This window comes from Corythoichthys intestinalis, chromosome 1 (assembly GCF_030265065.1).
Source record: "Corythoichthys intestinalis isolate RoL2023-P3 chromosome 1, ASM3026506v1, whole genome shotgun sequence".
Lineage (NCBI taxonomy): Eukaryota > Metazoa > Chordata > Actinopteri > Syngnathiformes > Syngnathidae > Corythoichthys > Corythoichthys intestinalis.
The window spans coordinates 6,558,199-6,578,316 of NC_080395.1; the positions used below are offsets into that span (position 1 = coordinate 6,558,199).

Sequence of the window (20,118 nt, forward strand, 5' to 3'; positions counted from 1 at the left end):
TTCTGGGTCACTTCCTATAGATATTGGGGTTTTTACAAGTCACTTCCTATTGATTTCTGCTCACTTCCTGTACAATTTGAGTAATTTCCTGTTGATTTTGGGAAATTTCCGGGTCACTTCCTGTTTATTGGTCACTTTCTACGGATTTTGGCTCACTTCCTGTACAATTTGAGTAATTTCCTGTTGATTTTGGGAAATTTCCGGGTCACTTCCTGTTTATTGGTCACTTTCTATGGATTTTGGCTCACTTTCTGTACATTTTGAGTAATTTCCTGTTGATTCTGGGGCATTTCTGAGTCACTTCCTGTTGATTTCGGCCTATTCACAAGTAATTTCCTATTGATATTGGATGACTTTCTGTCGATTTTTGGGGCATTTTCAGATCACTTCCTGTTCATATGTAACAAGTGTGAGCCGTTAGGTTAACAGCACCACTGAGGTGACAAATTAGTGGGCAAATCAGGAAGATCTAGTTCGGCTACTAGAGGGCAGCGGCAATGAATAAAGACAGACAGAGTTGGTTTGAGTGAAATATGTATTTTACAAAAAGTGACACAAAAAATAAATATTTACAAAACACCAGTGTGTACACAATTTACAGTTGATCAACAGTTAGACAAAAATCCAGTTCACTCTCCCCACCCCAACGTTTGTAAGTAACAAACAGTCAAGAGTACAAATGCATGGCTTCAGTTTATGGCAATACAGGGTGAGTGTCCATTAGCGCTGCTTTATTGGTCAAAAGTTGAATGGGTATTTGGAATGCTTGACCCGAGTAGTGGGGAGAGGAAAAACAGGCTGCTAAGCCTCCTACCAGACCCTGACTTGTTTTGAAGACAAGGAAAAAGAGAGAACCGTCAGGCTCCTGGCTCGAGTTCTAGCTCGCCATCCGTTTGTTGGAGTGGTCCCAAGGCAGGGCAGGACCACCTGGCCTGTATGGACCAACCAATCCAATTAAACAATCGAAATGACTAAAAATGCAATACTATGTTAGCAATAGCACATTAGCACCAGAATGCTAACTTACAAAATACAATCACAAAGCACCAACAGAAATGAAAATGCAAAAGTATTCACATGCTAGCTTGTTAGCATTAGCATGTTAGCATTAGCATGCTAACATACAAAAATACACAAATAAAGCACCTAAGGGCAGAGAAAATCACATGAACACATAAATTAGCCTAAATTAGCATGTGGCTAATTCGCTAACAACAGATGAAAAAAAATTCAGACTCACCAGTTCACGTGGATGTAGTTGAGAACTCACACTAACAGGTCCCCAACACAACTAAAAGGTCTGGTTCTACAAGTTATAAAACAGCCTTTAAACAAGTTTGAAACACAATTGGTTGGATGCATCAAAAAGTGTTTGAGACTGACCTGCAGCTGTTGCTCCTTGGCTTCTCTCCCACACGACTGAAGGGAGAGGAGTCAAGGAAGCTTATATAGTGCCTAGGTGACTGGTGATTGGATAATTGGTGTAATGTGACTTGTCATGTGCTGTGGTGCATTCAGGGAGTGTGGGAAAAACAAGTACTGGCTAAAATCAGGGAATCTTAACCCATGTTACACATAGGTCACTTTCTATTGATTTTGGCTCACTTCCTGTACATTTTGGTTAATATCCTGTTGTTTCTGGGTCACTTCCTATTGATATCAGCGTATTTACAAGTAACGTCCGATTGATTTTGGCTCACTTTCTGTACATTTTGAGTAATTTCCTGTTGATTTTTTTAGACATTTCCAGACCCCTCCCATTTCATCGGTCACTTCCTTTTGATTTTGGCTCATTTCCTGTACATTTTGGTTAATATCCTGTTGTTTCTGGGTCACTTCCTATTGATATTAGGGTATTTACAAGTAACTTCCTATTGATTTTGACTCACTTTCTGTACATTTTGAGTAATTTTCTGTTGATTCTGGGGCATTTCCGGCTCACTTCCTGTTCATCGGTCACTTCCTGTTGATTTTAGGGACATTTCCTGGGTCACTTCCTGTTCATCGATCACTTTCTTTTAATTTCAGCTAACTTCCTGTACATTTTGAGTAATTTCCTGTTGATTCTGGGGCATTTCTGGGTCACTTCCTGTTCATCGGTCACTTCCTGTTGATTTTAGGGACATTTCCTGGGCCACTTCCTGTTCATCGATCACTCTCTATTGATTTTGGCTCACATTCTGTACATTTTGAGTAATTTCCTGTTGATTCTGGGGCATTTCCGAGTCACTTCCTGTTCACCGGTCACTTCCTGTTGATTTCGGCCTATTCACAAGTAATTTCCTATTGATTTTGGATGACTTTCTGTCGATTTTTGGGGCATTCTCAGATCACTTCCTGTTCATTAGTCACTTTCTATTGATTTTGGCTCACTTCCTGTACATTTTGGTTAATATCCTGTTGTTTCTGGGTCACTTCCTATTGATATCAGCGTATTTACAAGTAACGTCCTATTGATTTTGGCTCACTTTCTGTACATTTTGAGTAATTTCCTGTTGATTTTTTAGACATTTCCAGACCCCTCCCATTTCATCGGTCACTTCCTTTTGATTTTGGCTCATTTCCTGTACATTTTGGTTAATATCCTGTTGTTTCTGGGTCCTTTCCTATTGATATTAGGGTATTTACAAGTAACTTCCTATTGATTTTGACTCACTTTCTGTACATTTTGAGTAATTTTCTGTTGATTTTGGGGCATTTCTGGGTCACTTCTTGTTCATCGGTCACTTCCTGTTGATTTTACGGACATTTCCTGGGTCACTTCCTATTCATCGATCACTTTCTTTTGATTTTGGCTGACTTCCTGTACATTTTGGGTCATTATCTGCTGTTTCTGGGTCACTTCCGATAGATATTGGGGTGTTTACAAGTCACTTCCTCGTGATTTCACCTAACTTCCTGTACAATTTGAGTAATTTTCTGTTGATTCTGCGGCATTTCTGGGTCACTTCCTGTTCATCGGTCTCTTCCTGTCGATTTTGGGGACATTTCCTGGGTCACCTCCTGTTCATCGATCACTTTCTTTTGATTTTGGTTCACTTTCTGAACATTTTGAGTAATTTTCTATTGATTCTGGGGTATTTCCGGGTCACTTCATGTTCACCGGTCACTTCCTGTTGATTTTAGGGACATTTCCTGGGCCACTTCCCGTTCATCGATCACTTTCTCGTGATTTTGGCTCACTTCCTGTACATTTTGGGTCATTACCTGCTCTTTCTGGGTCATTTCCTATAGATATTGGGGTATTTACAAGTCACTTCCTATTGATTTCTGCTAACTTCCTGTACATTTTGAGTAATTTCCTGTTGAATTTTGAGACATTTTTAGAGTACTTCCTGTTCATCGGTCCCTTCCTTTTGATTTTTGCTTACTTCCTGTACAATTTGAGAAATTTCCTGTTGATTCTGGGGCATTTCTGGGTCACTTCCTGTTCATTGGTCACTTCCTGTTGATTTTACGGACATTTCCTGGGTCACTTCCTGTTTATCGATCAGTTTCTTTTTATTTTAACTGACTTCCTGTACATTTTGGGTCATTACCTGCTGTTTCTGGGTCACTTCCGATAGATATTGTGGTATTTACAAGTCACTTCCTATTGATTTCACCTTACTACCTGTACATTTTGAGTAATTTCCTGTTGATTCTGGGTCACTTCCTGTTCATCGGTCACTTCCTGTTGATTTTAGGGACATTTCCTGGGCCACTTCCTGTTCATCGATCACTTTCTATTGGTTTTGGCTCACTTTCTGTACATTTTGAGTAATTTCCTGTTGTTTCTGGGGCATTTCTGGGTCACTTCCTGTTCATCGGTCACTTCCTGTTGAGTTTAGGAACATTTCCTGGGCCACTTCATGTTCATCGATCACTTTCTATTGATTTCAGCTAACTTCCTGTAGATTTTGAGTAATTTCCTGTTGATTCTGGGGCATTTCTGGGTCACTTCCTGTTCATCGGTCACTTCTGTTGATTTTAGGGACATTTCCTGGGCCACGTCCTGTTCATCGATCACTTCCTATTGATTTCGGCTAACTTTCTGTACATTTTGAATAATTTTCTGTATTCTGTCTTGGGCATTTCCGGGTCACTTCATGTAGATTTTAGGGACATTTCCTGGGTCACTTCCTGTTCATAGATCACTTTCTTTTGATTTTGGCTGACTTCCTGTACATTTTGTGTCATTACCTGCTGTTTCTGGGTCACTGACGATAGATATAGGGGTGTTCACAAGTCACTTCCTATTGATTTCAGCTAACTTCCTGTACATTTTGAGTAATTTCCTGTTGATTCTGGGGCATTTCTGGGTCACTTCCTGTTTATCTGTCACTTCCTGTTGTTTTCAGGGACATTTCCGGGTCCCCTCCTGTTCATTGTTGATTTCGGCCTGTTTGCAAGTAACTTCTTATTGATCTCGGGTCACTTTCTGTTGATTTTGGGACATTTCCGGATCACATCCTGTTCATTAGTGACTTCCTGTTGATTTCGGCTGACTTCCTGTGCATTTTTGGTCATTTCCTGTTATTCCTAGGTCACTTCTTATTGATATCGGGGTATTGACAAGTCACTTCCTATTCATTTCGGCTCTCTTCCTGTATATTTTGAGTAACTCCTGTATATTCTGGGGCATATCTAGGTCACTTCCTGTTCATATGTCACTTCCTCTTGATTTGAGAACATTTCCAAATCACTTCCTATTCATTGGTCACTTTCTGTTGACTTTGGTTTTTACGAGTAACTTCCTAATGATCTCTGTTCCCTTTTTATTGATTTTGGGACATTTCCGGATCACTTCCTGTTCATTGGTCACATCCTATTGATTTTGGCTCACTTCCTGTACATTTGGGGTCATTCCCTGTTGTTTCTGGGTCACTTTATATTGATATCAGCTCACTTCCTGTGCATATTGAGTAATTTCCTGTTGGAACTGGGGTATTACTGGGTTTTCTGTTGATCGGTCACTTCATGTTGATTCTGGGACATTTCCGGGTCACTTCCTATTGATTTTGGATCACTTTCTGTACATTTTTGGTTATTTCCTGTTGTTTCTGGGTCACTTCCTATTGATATTGAGGCATTTACAAGTCACTTCCCTTTGATTTAGGCTCCTTTCCTGTGCATTTTGAATAATTTCCTGTTGATTCTGAGGCATTTCAGGGTCATTTCCTATTCATCGGTCACTTCCTGTTGATTCTGGGGCATTTCCAGGAAAACTTCCTGTTGATTTTGGGTCACCTTCTGTTTATTTTGGGGCATTTGTGAGTCGTTTCTTGTCGAATTCTGGTTACTGAAAAGGAAGTGACGCAAGAATGTTCTCAAAAGAAAAGTAAGTGACTCAAAATCCACAGAAAGTAACCTGTAAATGCCCAAAAATCAGCAGGAAGTGACTTTTCAATGTCCATAAACGAATGCTCTGGTTTCAGTGCCATGGACGACGCTAGACGTTGACTGTATGGGACGTCTAGCGCCATCAACTGTAGCCAGTGAGCTAACGTAGACGCTATTCTAATGGAAGATTTTGGTAGCAACCTTGGTTTCTTTTTGGGACACTTTGAAACGATATATCGATCCTTGACAGGAGCATATCGATAACCTTTTGTGTATCTGCGTTGACGGCTTTTCTTGTTTGTTTCCACGTGGTGGATCAGACCAGCGCGTGCAGGCGGGCCTGCTGGACTTTTTGCTGTTCGGCGCCCTGATTTCTGCGGTGGACCCGGTGGCGGTGCTGGCCGTCTTCGAGGAGGTCCACGTCAACGACACGCTCTTCATCATCGTCTTCGGAGAGTCGCTGGTCAACGACGCCGTCACCGTGGTGAGGACGCCATTCCGCCCTTGGTTTTGTTTTTTTTTAGCAGGGGGATAGCGAGCGTTCCGTAGCGTCCGTGACCTTTCAGTCCATTCCGGTTGCCGAGGAAGAGGCTCGGGAATGCAGGCGGGCGTAACGGACCGTCGTTACTTATTAGTGCGAGTTCTTTGCCTCCCGCCGGCAACGATCCGTCATTTGGAGGTCCTCTACAAACTGGGAAACGGCCTAGCAAAGGCATTTAGGGCGTAGACTACTCATCGCTGTTCAAACTAGGGTGACAGATCACCACACTTTGTATGCCATTAGGTTACCGTTTTAAAAAGATGTCACTTTATTACTAGAAACTGCAATTTCTGGAGAAATTACTTATCTAACTATTACTAATTACTTACTAATCTTAGCCCTGCCCAGGTTTGTTTGGGAATCTTCGGGGACAACATCAGGTCACTTCCTGTTGATCTGGGAACATTTTGAGTGCGTGGCCTGGTCATATTAGGTCATTTGGGGACATTTGGGGGGCGTGGCCTGGTCTTATGAGGTAATTTGTGGACATTTGGGGGTGTGTCCTTGTCATATCAAGTCATTTGGGGACATTTGGGGGTCGTGACCTGGTCATATGAGGTCATTTGGGGACACTTTGGGGCGTGGCCTTGTCATATTGGGTCATTTGGGGGCGTGGCCTGGTCATATCAGGTAATTTGGGGACATTCGGGGGTGTGGCCTGGTCATATCAGGTCATTTGTGGACGTTTGGGGGGCGTGTCCTTGTCATATCAAGTCATTTGGGGACATTTGGTGGGCGTGACCTGGTCATATCAGATCATTTGGGGACATTTGGGGGCGTGGCCTTGTCATATCAGGTCATTCGGGGGGCGTGGCCTGGTCATATCAGGTAATTTGGGGATATTCGGGCATGTGGCCTGGTCATATCAGGTCATTTGGGGACATTTGGGGGCGTGGCCTGGTCATATCAGGTCAATTGGGGACATTTGGGGGGCGTGTCCGATTGATATCTGGTCATTTCCTGTTGATTTGGGGACATTGGGTTTTTTGCCATTGAAAATGAATGGGAAAAAAATTGGAAGTCCATGGCTGTCAATTGCATCGACTTACGTAGGCGTAAAAAAAAATCCAAGTTCATTGGCATCAATAGAATGGACAAACATGCCCGTCAATGGCATTAAACAAATTAAATGTCATTGGAAATGAATGGGAAATTTGGACGTCCATGGCCGTCAATGGTATGACCCTGCATAAGCGTTAATGGAATCGGGGACATTTGGGTCCACGTCCTATTGATATCTGGTCATTTCCCTTTGATTTGGGGACATTGGATTTTTTTCTATTGAAAATGAATTGGAAAAAATTTGGACATCCATGGCCGTCAATGGTATCGACATCCATATGCGTCAATGGAATCCAAGTACATTGGCATCAATAGAAATGACATACATGGCCGTCAATGGCATCTGTCTAAACCAGGGGTTCCCAACCTATTCCACTAAGGCACACTGTGGGTGCAGGATTTCATTCTTACCAAACAAGATGACAACACTTTTTCCCCAATCTGGTGTTTTACAAGTGCAATCAGTTGATTGCAGTCAGGTGTGGCTTGTTTTAGCAGAAGCCTCATTGGTTCAACTGTCTCTGCTGGATCGGCTGGAACAAAAACCAGGACCCACAGTGTGCCTTGAGGACTGGGTTGAAAACCCCTGGTCTAAACTGACCTCAATGCAAACTGAGAAATTTGGACGTCCATGGCCGTCAATGGCATCAATGCAATTTAAATTTCAGTGGAAATTCTATTGAAAGTGAATGGGGAAATTTGAACGTTGGATTCCATTGAAAATGAATAGGAAAGTTCTTGTCAAATTTCCGGGGAACCGTAAATTTTTTCCAAATTCTGTATCCAACTTTTATGCGCCTCATCGTCCGGAATGTTAGATACCAAAATTATGTAATTTGGTCAAAAATTGTAGGACTAGATACATTTTAAAAATTGTTTTTTTTTCCGGAAAATTGCCGTTTGCGGCGTAACGAAAAAATTACCATCCATGCCTCCATCAACCGGCCTTCAGGAACGGGATGAAGGGATGCGCCCCCCCCCCCACGCCCATACCCACAAACCCCGAATGATCCACCGCCGCAGCCCCTCAAGTGACAGAAACCAGCCCATTTGCTGTTAGTTTTAAAGCATTTCAGGGTCACTTCCTGTTGATTTTGGGGCATTTCTGGGTCAGTTCTTGTTGATTATCTGGGTCTTTGAAAAAGACCAGATAATGTTGTTCTGCAACTTTAGCCTACTTATTATTCTTTCTTTTTCTTTCTTTTCTTTCATCTTATTCTCCGCGTTTTTTTGGCACGCTGCGCAGCCTGAACCATTGCACCGTTCGGCACCGTTCAAGTATCAGCAGGACCAGAATTTTCGCCCGACGCAGGGACTTTTTCGAACGACCCCGAAATTTTTTTCGTTCGCCCGTAAACACTGATTCTCCGATTTTTATTTTTTTTTCCAAATTGCAACATGTCCTACAATTTTTGACCAAATCACATAATTTGGGCATCAAAAATTCCGGTGAGGGGCATAAAAGTTGTATACAGAATTTGGAAAACAATTTACAGTTTCCCGGAAATTTGCCAAAAACTTCCACATTCATTTCTAATGGGAAAATTTCGCATTCACGTCCAATGGGATTTCCGATGGAATTTACATTGCATTGATGCCATTGACAGCCATGTATGTCGAAACTATTGATGCTAATGTACTTGTATTCCATTGAGGCCTATGTAACTTGATGCCATTGACGGCCATAGACGCCCCAAATTTTTCCCATTCACTTTCATTTGGAATTAAATCAACAGGAAATGACCAGATATCAATAGGACTTGTCCCTCAAACTTCCCTGATTCCACTGACGCTTATGAAGGGTGCTGCCATTGATGGCCATGGACGTCCAAATTTCCCATTCATTCCAAATGGCATTTACTTTAATGCCATTGACGGGCATCTTTGTCAATTCTATTGATGCCAACGTACTTGTATTCCATTGGTGCCTATAAGTCGATGCAATTGACGGCCATGGATGTCCAAATTTTTACCAATTCATTTTAAATAGCAAACAAAAACAATGTCCCCAAATCAACAGGAAATGACCAGATATCAATAGGACATGTCCCACAAATGTTCCCAAATGACCTGATATGACTAGGCTACGCCCCCAAAATGTCCCCAAATTACCTGATATGATTAGGCCACGCCCCCAAAATATCCCCAAATGACCCGATATCATCAGGCCACGCCCCCAAATGACCTCATATGACTAGGCCACGCCCCCCAAATGTCCCCAAATAACCTGATATTGTCCCTGAAATGTCGCCAAACCAACTTGGGCGGGGTTAAGATCTGTATCTCCACACAGCAAAGAGCCAGAGTAATTTCTACAGAAATTGCAGTTTCTAGTTTTAGAATAGAATAGAATAGCCCTTTATTGTCATTATACAGTTGTACAATGAAATTGTGGAGCATCTCCCTTTACAGTGCAAGTAAAAATCTCAAAAGTGGCTTGCAAGAATAAAATTATAAAATTTAAATGAATATAAAATATGTATGAGGTAGTCATATGTTCAGGCAGTGCAAATAATTGAAGTGAAGTAGCAGCAGTTGACAGTGAGGCATAGAATATTGCACTTCGTAAGTATTGCACAGTATATTGCATGTAAAGAATAATGGCCATTGGGTGATGTGGTGTTACATATGGCTGTTCAGGGTGGAGATGGCTTTAGCAAATAAACTGTTCCCCAGTCTGTTTGTTCTTGCTTTTTAACACCTATAGCGTCTCCCAGAGGGGAGTAGTTCGGACAGCTAGGAACCAGGATGTGAACTGTCCTTGAGGATGTTTAGAGCTCTGCTGAGGCATCGAGAGGAGTCGATGTCCATCAGGGAGGGAAGGGGACAGCCATTGCGGCATCTTCACTGTCCTCTGAAGCCTCTCCCTGTCTTCAGCAGTGCAGCTCCCTTACCAGGTGGAAATGCATTATGTTAGCAGGCTCTCAATGGATGAGTTGTAGAAGGCCAGCAGCAGCTTCCTATTATTCAACTTGTTCTTCCTGAGGACTCGCAGGAAGTGCAGACGCTGCTGAGCTTTCTTTATGATACCTGTTATGTTTGCTGTCAGTAGCCACGTTTACATGCTGACTTTTTTTCATACCGATTCAAATCATTCCGAATGGAAATTTCACATCAGCTGTTTACATGTCACTTCATCTATTCCGATCCAGCGTTTACATGTGTCTGCCTTTATTCCGAAAGGACGTTTGACAACTGCCGTCTGACATGCGCAGATTAATCAAAACAAAGCGTCACGTTGCAAAACATGGAGATCGATCGTCAGATCAGCTGCTGTTCTAACTTTTCGAGTGGAAACAAAACTTCAGAATGACACGCAGTTCATTTAAAAAGTTGTGTGGGTGCGCTGTGCGTGTGCTTGGAAGCCATGTTGCATGTGACGTTACTTACTTCACCAAGTGACGTTACCACGTCAGTACGGAGCATGTGCAGAAAGAACGCAGCCAGACACCATTCCGCTTCCCTGTTTACATGATATAATTTTACTTCTAACCGGTTTGGGAAAAGGAATATTCCACCCCTGTGAATCGGAATGAAATTCCATTCGGTTTGGGCCTGTTCATTCCGAATGAGGTGTTTATATGGAACACATTTATTCGGTTTGAACAAATATTCCCATTGAAATGGGAATATTTGGCTCCATGTAAACGTGGCAAGTGAGAGGTCATCTGAGATCTGGACTCCCAGGAACCTGAAGGTGTGGAGCCTCTCCGCACACTCGCTGTTAATGTACAGGGGGCGGCGGGGCGGTACCGTTCCTCCGAAAGTCCATGATGACCTCTTAGGTTTTGGAGGTGTTCAGGGCCAGGTTGTTGTTTGAACACCAGGCTGAGAGTTTGTGGACTTCCTCTCTGTAGGGTGCCTCATCTTCCTGTGAGATTAGTCCAACCACTGTGGTGTCATCAGCAAACTTGACGATGGTGTTGCTCCTGTGGATTGGACTGCAGTCGTAGATGTGGAGACTGTACAGGAGGGGGCTCAGCACGCAGCCCTGTGGTGAGCCGGTATTCAGTGTGCTGGTGGAAGAATAGTGGGGGCCAAGTCTCACAGTCTGGGGTCTGTTTTTTTAGATTACTTCTGGTATATTTGCCCCTTACTGTACATTAAGGATCATTTGCTGTTCGTTTTAGGGGATACAGTGGGGCAAATACGTATTTAGTCAACCACCAATTGTGCAGGTTCTCCTACTTGTAAAGATTAGAGAGGCCTGTAATTGTCAACATGGGTAAAACTCAACCATGAGAGACAGAATGTGGAAAAATACAGAAAATCACATTGTTTGATTTTTAAAGAATTTATTTCCAAATTATAGTGGAAAATAAGTATTCGCTCACCTACAATTAAGCAAGATTTCTGGCTGTCAAAGCGGTCTAACTTCTTCTCACCAGGTCTAACGAGGCTCCACTCGTTACCTGTATTAATGGCACCTCATTATCGGTATAAAAGACACCTGTCCACAATCTCAGTCAGTCACACTCCAAACTCCACTCGGGCCAAGACCAAAGAGCTGTCGAAGGACACCAGAGACAAAATTGTAGACCTGCACCAGGCTGGGAAGACTGAAACTGCAATAGGTAAAACACTTGGTGTAAAGAAATCAACTGTAGGAGCAATTATTAGAAAACGGAAGACATACAAGACCACTGATAATCTCCTTCGAGCTGGGGCTCCATGCAAGATCTCACCCCGTGGCGTCAAAATGATAACAAGAACGGTGAGCAAAAATCCCAGAACCACACGGGGGGACCTAGTGAATGACCTACAGAGACCACAGCAACAAAGGCTACTATCAGTAACACGACGCGCCGGCAGGGACTCAAATCCTGCACTGCCAGACGTGTCCCCCTGCTGAAGAAAGTACACGTCCAGGCCAGTCTGCGGTTCGCTAGAAAGCATTTGGATGATCCAGAAGAGGACTGGGCGAATGTGTTATGGTCAGATGAAACCAAAATAGAACTTTTTGGTAGAAACACAGGTTCTCGTGTTTGGAAGAGAATTGCATCCGAAGAACACCATACCCACTGTGAAGCATGGGGGTGGAAACATCATGTTTTGGGGCTCTTTTTCTGCAAAGGGACCAGGACGACTGATCCGTGTAAAGGAAAGAATGAATGATGAATGTTAATTTTAGATTACTTCTGGTATATTTGTCACTTTCTGTACTTTTAGTATCATTTGCTGTTAGTTTAAGGGCATTTCATTTTTTATTTTGAGGCATTTCTGGGCCACTACTTGTTCATTTTGGTCACTTCTGGTACTATTTGTCACTCCCTGTATATTTTCGATCATTTGTTGTTCATTTTTGGCTATTTCTAGGCCACTTCCAGTTGATTTTGGGTCACTTTCTATGGGTTTGGGGCACTTATAAGTCACTCACTGATGATTTTGGGTCAGGAAATTTTTGGGGGTCAAGAATTCCACCATCAACAGAGATGTTTTGCCTGTCCAAGTTAACAAGAGGAGTGAATGGAAATGTTTTGATGGGAGTTGAATGCGCCATTGAAAATACAACGGGAATTTTTTGGGGTCAAATTTTGGTGTAAGGTTTTGCCAAAAACTGACTGATACGTTGATTTTGAGATATTTTTTGTGACTTATGTGTGTCCATCTGGTAAAACTGGAGGACAAGTAGTATTGAAGAAATTTGGATCATTTTGCCACGGATGGACCGAAACCTCCTTGATTGGCAACGGGTGGTGCTGGAGCATTTAACGATTAAGACTTTTGAGCAGATTAGCTAGCCCCGCTAATCCTCATCAGAACTCGGAATATGAGCTAATCCCGCCAACTAATGGAGCGCGGTGACCCGACACGCGACGGCCGACACGCAAGCGACCCCCTAACCCCGCTTCCCCGTTGGGCGGCCATTTTGCCATTGGACGCTTTGTGCTGTCTTTCAGGTCTTGTACAAAGTTTACATCTCCTTTGTGGAAGTCGGAGCGGAAAACGTGCAGATGGCAGATTACTTCAAAGGAATGGGTAAGTGGTGGTCCACCTACCAAGGGTTTCAAGTCACTATTTTCGCTCATTTTCAATAATCTGATATCATTCATTAATCATTTCTAGAAAAATTAACCTGTTGGTCAGTTAATTTTCGGTCACTTCCTATTGATTTTGAGTTTTTTGAAGTAACTTTTTTTCACGCCTTAAAAGTGTTACTCTTTTATTCCCTAAAAATAACATTCATTCATTCTCCATGCCGCTTTTCGTCACAAGGGTCGCAGAGGTGCTGGAGCCTATCCCAGCTAACTACGGGCAGTAGGCAGGGTACACCAATCGCAGGGCACAAGGAGACATACAACCATTCATGCACACACTCATACCTACAGAGTAGAGTGTTCCATCAGCCTACCATGCATGTTGGGTTGCGGGAGGAAACCGGAGTTCCCGGGGAAAACCCACGCAGGCATGAGGAGAACATGCAACTCCACACAGGAAGGCCAAAGCCCAGGATTAAACCATTGAGCTCAGAACTGTGGGGTGGACGTGCTAACCACTCAGCCACCATGCCGCTCCTACAATTTTAGACCAAATCACACAATTTGGGCATCAAAAATTCAAGGACTGTGAGGGGCATAAAAGTTGTATACAGAATTTTGAAAAAAATTACAGTTCCCCGGAAATTTGTCAAAAACTTGCCCATTCATTTTTAATGGGGAAAAAAAAGTTTCAAAATGTATCGACCCCTTCAATTTTGTATGAAAACACAAAATTTGGGCATAAAAAATTCCAGGATGGCGAGGGGCATAAAAGTGATAAGAAATTTTTTTGAAAAAAATGTACGGTTTCCCGGAAATTTGACAAAAAGTCGCCCATTCATTTTTAATGGAAAACTAAAAAAAAGTTTCAAAATGTATTTAGTCCCTCAATTTTTGACCAAATCACGCAATTTGGGCATCAAAAATTCCGGGACACTGAGGGCATAAAAGTTGTGTACAGAATTTCGAAAAAATTTACGGTCACCTGGAAATTTGCCAAAAACTTGCCAATTCATTTTTAATGGGAAACTAAAAAAAGTTTCAAAATGTATGTAGTCCTTCAATTTTTGACCAAATCACACAATTTGGGCATAAAAAAATTCCGGGATGTGAGAGGCATTAAAGTTATATACAGAATTTGAATAAAATTTACGGTTCCTTGGAAATTTGCCAAAAAACTTGCCCATTCATTTTTAATGGGAAACAAAAAAAAATCAAAATCTATCTAATCCTACAATTTTTTACCATATCACAAAATTTGGGCATCAAAAATTCCAAGACGCTGAGGGGCATAAAAGTTATATACAGAATTTTGAATAAAATTTACGGTTCCCCGGAAATTTGCCTAGCAAAGGCATTTAGGGCGTAGACTACTCATTGCCGTTCAAACTAGGGTGATAGATCACCACACTTTGTATGAAATTAAGTTAATGTTTAAAAAAATGTCACTTTATTATAAAGCAAGGGGGTTGACATCATCCCCGTGGGATCCCGTACCAGATATCAGGTATCAAAAATTCTGGGATGGTGAGGGGCATAAAAGTTGTATACAGAATTTGGAAAAAAATTGCAGTTCCCCGGAAATTTGCCAAAAACTTGCCCAATCATTTTTAATGAGAAAAAAAAAGTTTCAAAATGTATCTAGCCCTTCAATTTTTGACCAAAACACACAATTTGGGCATCAAAAATTCCGGGACGACGAGGGGCATTAAAGTTGCATACAGAATTTTGAAGAAACTTAAAATTGGCCAAAAACTTGCCCATTCATTTTTAATGGAAAATGTCCCATTCACTTTCATTGGGATTTCCAATAGAATTTCCATTGCAATGTTGCCATTGACGGCCATGTATGTCAAATCTATTGATGCTAATGTACTTGGATTCCATTGACGCATCTGTGAGTCGATGCCATTGACGGCCATGGACGTCCAATTTTTTTCCCATTCATTTTCAATGGGTATATAAAACAAGTGTCCCCAAATCAACAGGAAATGACCAGATATCAACAGGACGTGTCCCCCAAACGTCCCCGAATCCATTGACGCTTATGGAGGGTGCTGCCATCGACGTCCATGGATGTCTAAAATTTTTCCCCATTCAATTTCAAAGGCAAAAAAAAAAAAAATTCCCCAGATCAACAGGAAATGACCAGATATCAATATGACGTGTCCCACAAATGTCCCCGATTCCATTGACGCTTATGGAGGGTGCTGCCATTGACGTCCATGGACGTCCAATTTTTTCCCATTCATTGTCAATGGTAAAAAAAAAAAAATGTCCCCAAATCAACAGGAAGTGACCTGATATTGTCCCCGAAATGTCCCCAAGCCAAACTGTATTACCACAGAGCAAAGACCCAAAGTAATTTCTCCAGCATAATAATAAGTTCATATAGCTAACTTTGTACTGAGAAAAAAAATACCATTGTTTGGGGAAAAACAAACAAACATCGTAATCTGTTACTCGCAATGTTACTTACTACGTGAGTATTTTTTTCACCAAATACTTTTTTGCTTGTACTTGAGTACATTTTTGGATGACTCACTATAATCTTACTTGAGCAATATTATTTTGATGTAACGTTACTCTTACTTGAGTAAAGGTTTTGGCTACTCTACCCACCTCTGATCGATGAAAGCACTCAATTCTCACTCAATTCTCCTTATAAGTAAGCTAAATACTTTGACATCTACTAAAATACTTCATAAATCTTATCATATGACTTTAATGTAATGTATATACTCCCTACGCACTCTGTAACTCCCTAAATGTAATCTAAACTCTTCAAATTGTCCAAAAATATGCCCTAAAAGCCATGGAAATGCGCTGTAAAAGTAATCAAAATAAGTAACCTCAATACTTAGGAATCTACTCAAATGAAAGTCATAGAAATACTTTGATATTTTGCTCAAATACTCTCTGAAAGTCACATTACTGCCTAAAAATGTCCTCCTAAGTCTTTTGACATGGAGGACAATGCAACTCATTGGACAAATGGACTTGTTCAACGTCACGTCAATACAGCGTTCTACGTCTAAAGCGTTTGATGTTTTTGCGTGGCTAGCGTCGTTCCTGGTGGTGAGCGCGGGCGGGACCTCGGTGGGTTTGGTCTTCGCCGTCATCCTGAGCTTGCTCACACGCTTCACCAAGAAGGTCCGGATCATCGAGCCGCTCTTTGTCCTGCTCCTGGTCTACTTGGCGTACCTCACTGCCGAACTCTTCTCCCTGTCGGCCATCTTGTCGTGAGTCGGTCGCCGAAGCTGCCCGTTAACCGCCAAACCCGCCGCCTTATGACGTGCCGCCGACATCTTTCCAGAATGACCTTCTGCGGCATCGGCGCCAACAAGTACGTGGAGGCCAACATCTCGCAGAAATCTCGGACGGCGGTCAAGTACACCATGAAGACCCTGGCCAGCATCGCCGAAACCCTCATCTTCATTTTCCTCGGCATCTCCGCCGTGGACAAGTCCAAATGGGCCTGGGACACCGGCCTGGTGGCCTGCACCCTCGTCTTCATCTTCATCTTCAGAGCTCTGGGTCAGTTAATTGTCTCAAAAGTGCCACTTTCTGCCGTGCGACCGAAGTGTGACTTTCTCCTGCGGTCGGGTTGGAGGAGGTGTGAAAAGAATAGTGCTGCAATGATTAATCGATTAACTCGAGTATTCGATTAGAAAAAAAGATTCAAATTAAATTTTGCTGCCTCGAGTATTCGTTTAGTTGAAGTGGGGTTGTAATGGTTTATATTTAAAATGTTTGCATTGAGTTTTATTGATTTGGGTGGTTACACTGCCCTCTAGTCTGCCTCATTTCACATGGCTGAATCCAGCTGGTCCATGTTAAGACCAACATAAGCTTTTTTTTTTTTTTTTAGCTAATGTTTTCTAATGCATTCTTAATTTAGTTTACAGGTATATTTAGCCATTTTCTGCGGGAATATGTGTCCGAACCATTTGTTAAGAGCATTGTGAAAAAAAAAAAAAAGATAACGTTTTATAGCATTTAAGCTAGCAGACTTTTGCTGTGTAAGTTAGCCAATTGTTCTTTTGTTGTACATAAATCCGTATTTTATGGAGGCTCAGCTGGGGTATTATAATTTTTCATGTTCCATATCCGATTACCTGATTATTCAAACTAACTATTTCGTCGATTAATCGACTACTAAAATAATCGATAGCTGCAGCCCTAGAAAAGAACACAACTTGTTTTTGCCCAGGCGTGATTGGTCAAACCTGGGTTCTGAACCGCTTCCGCCTGGTCCCGCTGGACAAGATCGACCAGGTGGTGATGTCGTACGGCGGCCTGCGGGGGGCAGTGGCCTTTGCTCTGGTGGTCCTGCTGGATGGCCGACGCGTCAAAGCCAAAGACTACTTTGTGGCCACCACCATTGTGGTGGTCTTCTTTACCGTCATGTTCCAGGTACAGACCTTATGCGACAATACGCTCGCTTTGCAATATAGCACGCTAACAGGAAGTACGCCAATGCGCTAGCAACACAATGGGATTGTGTCGTTCCTTGTGTGTGACAAACCTTGGTGTCATTCCATAGGGTTTGACCATCAAGCCCCTGGTCAAGTGGCTGAAAGTTCCTCGCTCCACCAGCAGGAAACCAACCATCAACGAGGAGATACACGAGAGGGTGAGGCTGCTGCTTCATTTTCCTCTTCTTCTCAGCTGTTTTTTTTCTTTCTTTTTAAAAAAAAAAAAAAACCTGTCCTGTTCAGCTGTTTGACATGGAGAATGAAAATCTGGGTGTCTGATTAGTGTGAACAGTATGACATCCTCCCATTGTGATCATTCAACATGCCTCGTTTATTAGTAGAAAGCAGCGAACAGGAAGGAGTTATGGGGGACAGAAGAAAAGAAGGAGAGAGACAGACAAGTACAAACAACAACAATAAATACATTGAACGCTTACACTAACTATGAATATGTTAGTGCTATCCTTATTCAGTGGCCCGATGACCAAAGGAAAAAAAGAAGGGGGGGGGGGGAGTCAGAAAAATAAGTGATTGGGAGGGGTGGAGTGTACACAAATCAGCCATGTGAGGTATCGAACCCAGTATTTGTGTGAATCCCTTGTAAGTCTGAGTATGCTGGTGTCCTATTCCATGCTATCTGATCGCTCATCCTGACACCAAGTTTTACTACTTGAGTGTGTCTAATTACAGTGGGGCAAACAAGTATTTAGTCAACCACTAATTGTGCAAGTTCTCCCACTTGAAAATATTAGAGAGGCCTGTAATTGTCAACATGGTTAAACCTCAACCATTGAGAGACAGAATGTGGGAAAAAAAAACAGAAAATCACATTGTTTGATTTTTAAATAATTTATTTGCAAATCATGGTGGAAAATAACTATTTGGTCAATACCAAAAGTTCATCTGAATTCTTTGTTATGTACCCTTTTTTGGCAGTAACGGAGGCCAAATGTTTTCTGTAACTCTTCACAAGCTTTTCACACACTGTTGCTGGTATTTTGGCCCATTCCTCCATGCAGATCTCCTTTAGAGCATTGATGTTTTGGGGCTGTCATTGGGCAACACGGACTTTCAACTCCCTCCACAGATTTTCTATGGGGTTGAGATCTGGAGACTGGCTAGGCCACTCCAGGACCTTGAAATGCTTCTTACGAAGCCACTCCTTCGTTGCCCTGGCTGTGTGTTTGGGATCATTGTCATGCTGAAAGACCCAGCCACGTCTCATCTTCAATGCCCTTGCTGATGGAAGGAGATTTTCACTCAAAATCTCTCCATACATGACCCCATTCATTCTTTCCTTTACATAGATCAGTCGTCCTGGTCCCATTGCAGAAAAACAGCCCCAAAGCATGTTCCCACCCCCATGCTTCACAGTGGGTATGGTGTTTTTTGGATGCAATTCGGTATTCTTTTTTCCTCCAAACACGAGAACCTGTGTTTCTACCAAAAAGTTCTATTTTGGTTTCATCTGACCATAACACATTCTCCCAGTCCTGTTCTGGATCATCCAAATGCTCTCTAGTGAAACGCAGACGGGCCTGGACGTGTACTTTCTTCAGCAGGGGGACACGTCTGGCAGTGCAGGATTTGAGTCCCTGGCGGCGCATTGTGTTACAGATAGTAGCATTTGTTACTGTGGCCCCAGCTATCTGTAGGTCATTCACTAGGTCCCCCCGTGTGGTTCTGGGATTTTTGCTAACCGTTCTTATTCTCATTTAGACACCACGGGGTGAGATTTTGCATGGAGCCCCAGATTAAGGAAGATTATCAGTGGTCTTGTATGTCTTCCATTTTCTAATAATTGCTCCCACAGTTGATTTCTTTACTCCAAGTGTTTTACCTATTGCAGATTCAGTCTTCCCTGCTTGGTGCAGAAGAAATTAGACCTATTTGACAGCCAGAAATCTTGCTTGTTTGTAGGTGACCAAATACTTATTTTCCACTCTAATTTGGAAATAAATTCTTTAAAAATCAAACAATGTGATTTTCAGTTTTTTTCCCTCCACACTCTGTCTCTCATGGTTGAGATTTACCCATGTTGACAGTTACAGGCCTCCCTAATCTTTTCAAGTTGGAGAACTTGCACAATTGGTGGTTGAATAAATACTTATTTGCCCCACTGTATACCTAGTCATGCGTGAATCCCATCAGACATGTGATAGTCCTGCAGACGAGTGGAAATGTCAGCGGGAGCCACCCCAGGGTTGCGGCCCTTCCTCAGCCAATTGGGGGGGCCGAGCCAGCGTAGCCCATCTCTCCTCCTGAAGCCCAGCCAGGGGTCCACCGTTATCCCCCCGGGATCCAGGGTGGTCCCCCAGGCCATCCGCGCCCCCATCAACCGGCCTTCAGGGATGGGACAAGGGGACCTGCCACCACCCCTCAGGCTCACCCCCTGCCCGACCCACGAGCCAACGCCCCAGCCCCTCAACCAACACCGCAGGACCCCCAGCGGCCTACTAAGCCCAGGGCAGGGCAGAATCCCCACCCGGAGCAGGCGATACCCAGCCGACACACCGGCACCCAGCCAGCGACCCGTGCCAGAGCGCAGGGAGCACGCCCAAGCAGAAAACAGGGGGAAGGTGGAAGCAGGAGAGCGCCGAGAAGAAACGCGGGGCGATGCGGGATCGGAGTTCTGACAATAGTCCAGAACAGGAATCGAAAAATGGAACCGGAATTGTTCAATTTTAAATTATGCCCAACCCTAGTTACAAGTAATGTCATCTCCATAATGAGGATG

General features: G+C 42.8%; 1 protein-coding gene across 1 annotated transcript in view; it reads left to right on the forward strand.

The window, feature by feature from the left end:
- The window catches only part of slc9a5 (solute carrier family 9 member A5), a 40,052-nt gene that overhangs the window by 14,760 nt on the left and 5,174 nt on the right, over positions 1-20,118 (forward strand). Inside the window, exons 3-8 of the mRNA XM_057846747.1 lie at positions 5,643-5,806; positions 12,826-12,904; positions 15,968-16,145; positions 16,220-16,440; positions 17,117-17,319; positions 17,450-17,539. Of these exons, the coding sequence (XP_057702730.1) occupies positions 5,643-5,806; positions 12,826-12,904; positions 15,968-16,145; positions 16,220-16,440; positions 17,117-17,319; positions 17,450-17,539 (935 nt within the window). The remainder of the gene's footprint in view (positions 1-5,642; positions 5,807-12,825; positions 12,905-15,967; positions 16,146-16,219; positions 16,441-17,116; positions 17,320-17,449; positions 17,540-20,118) is intronic.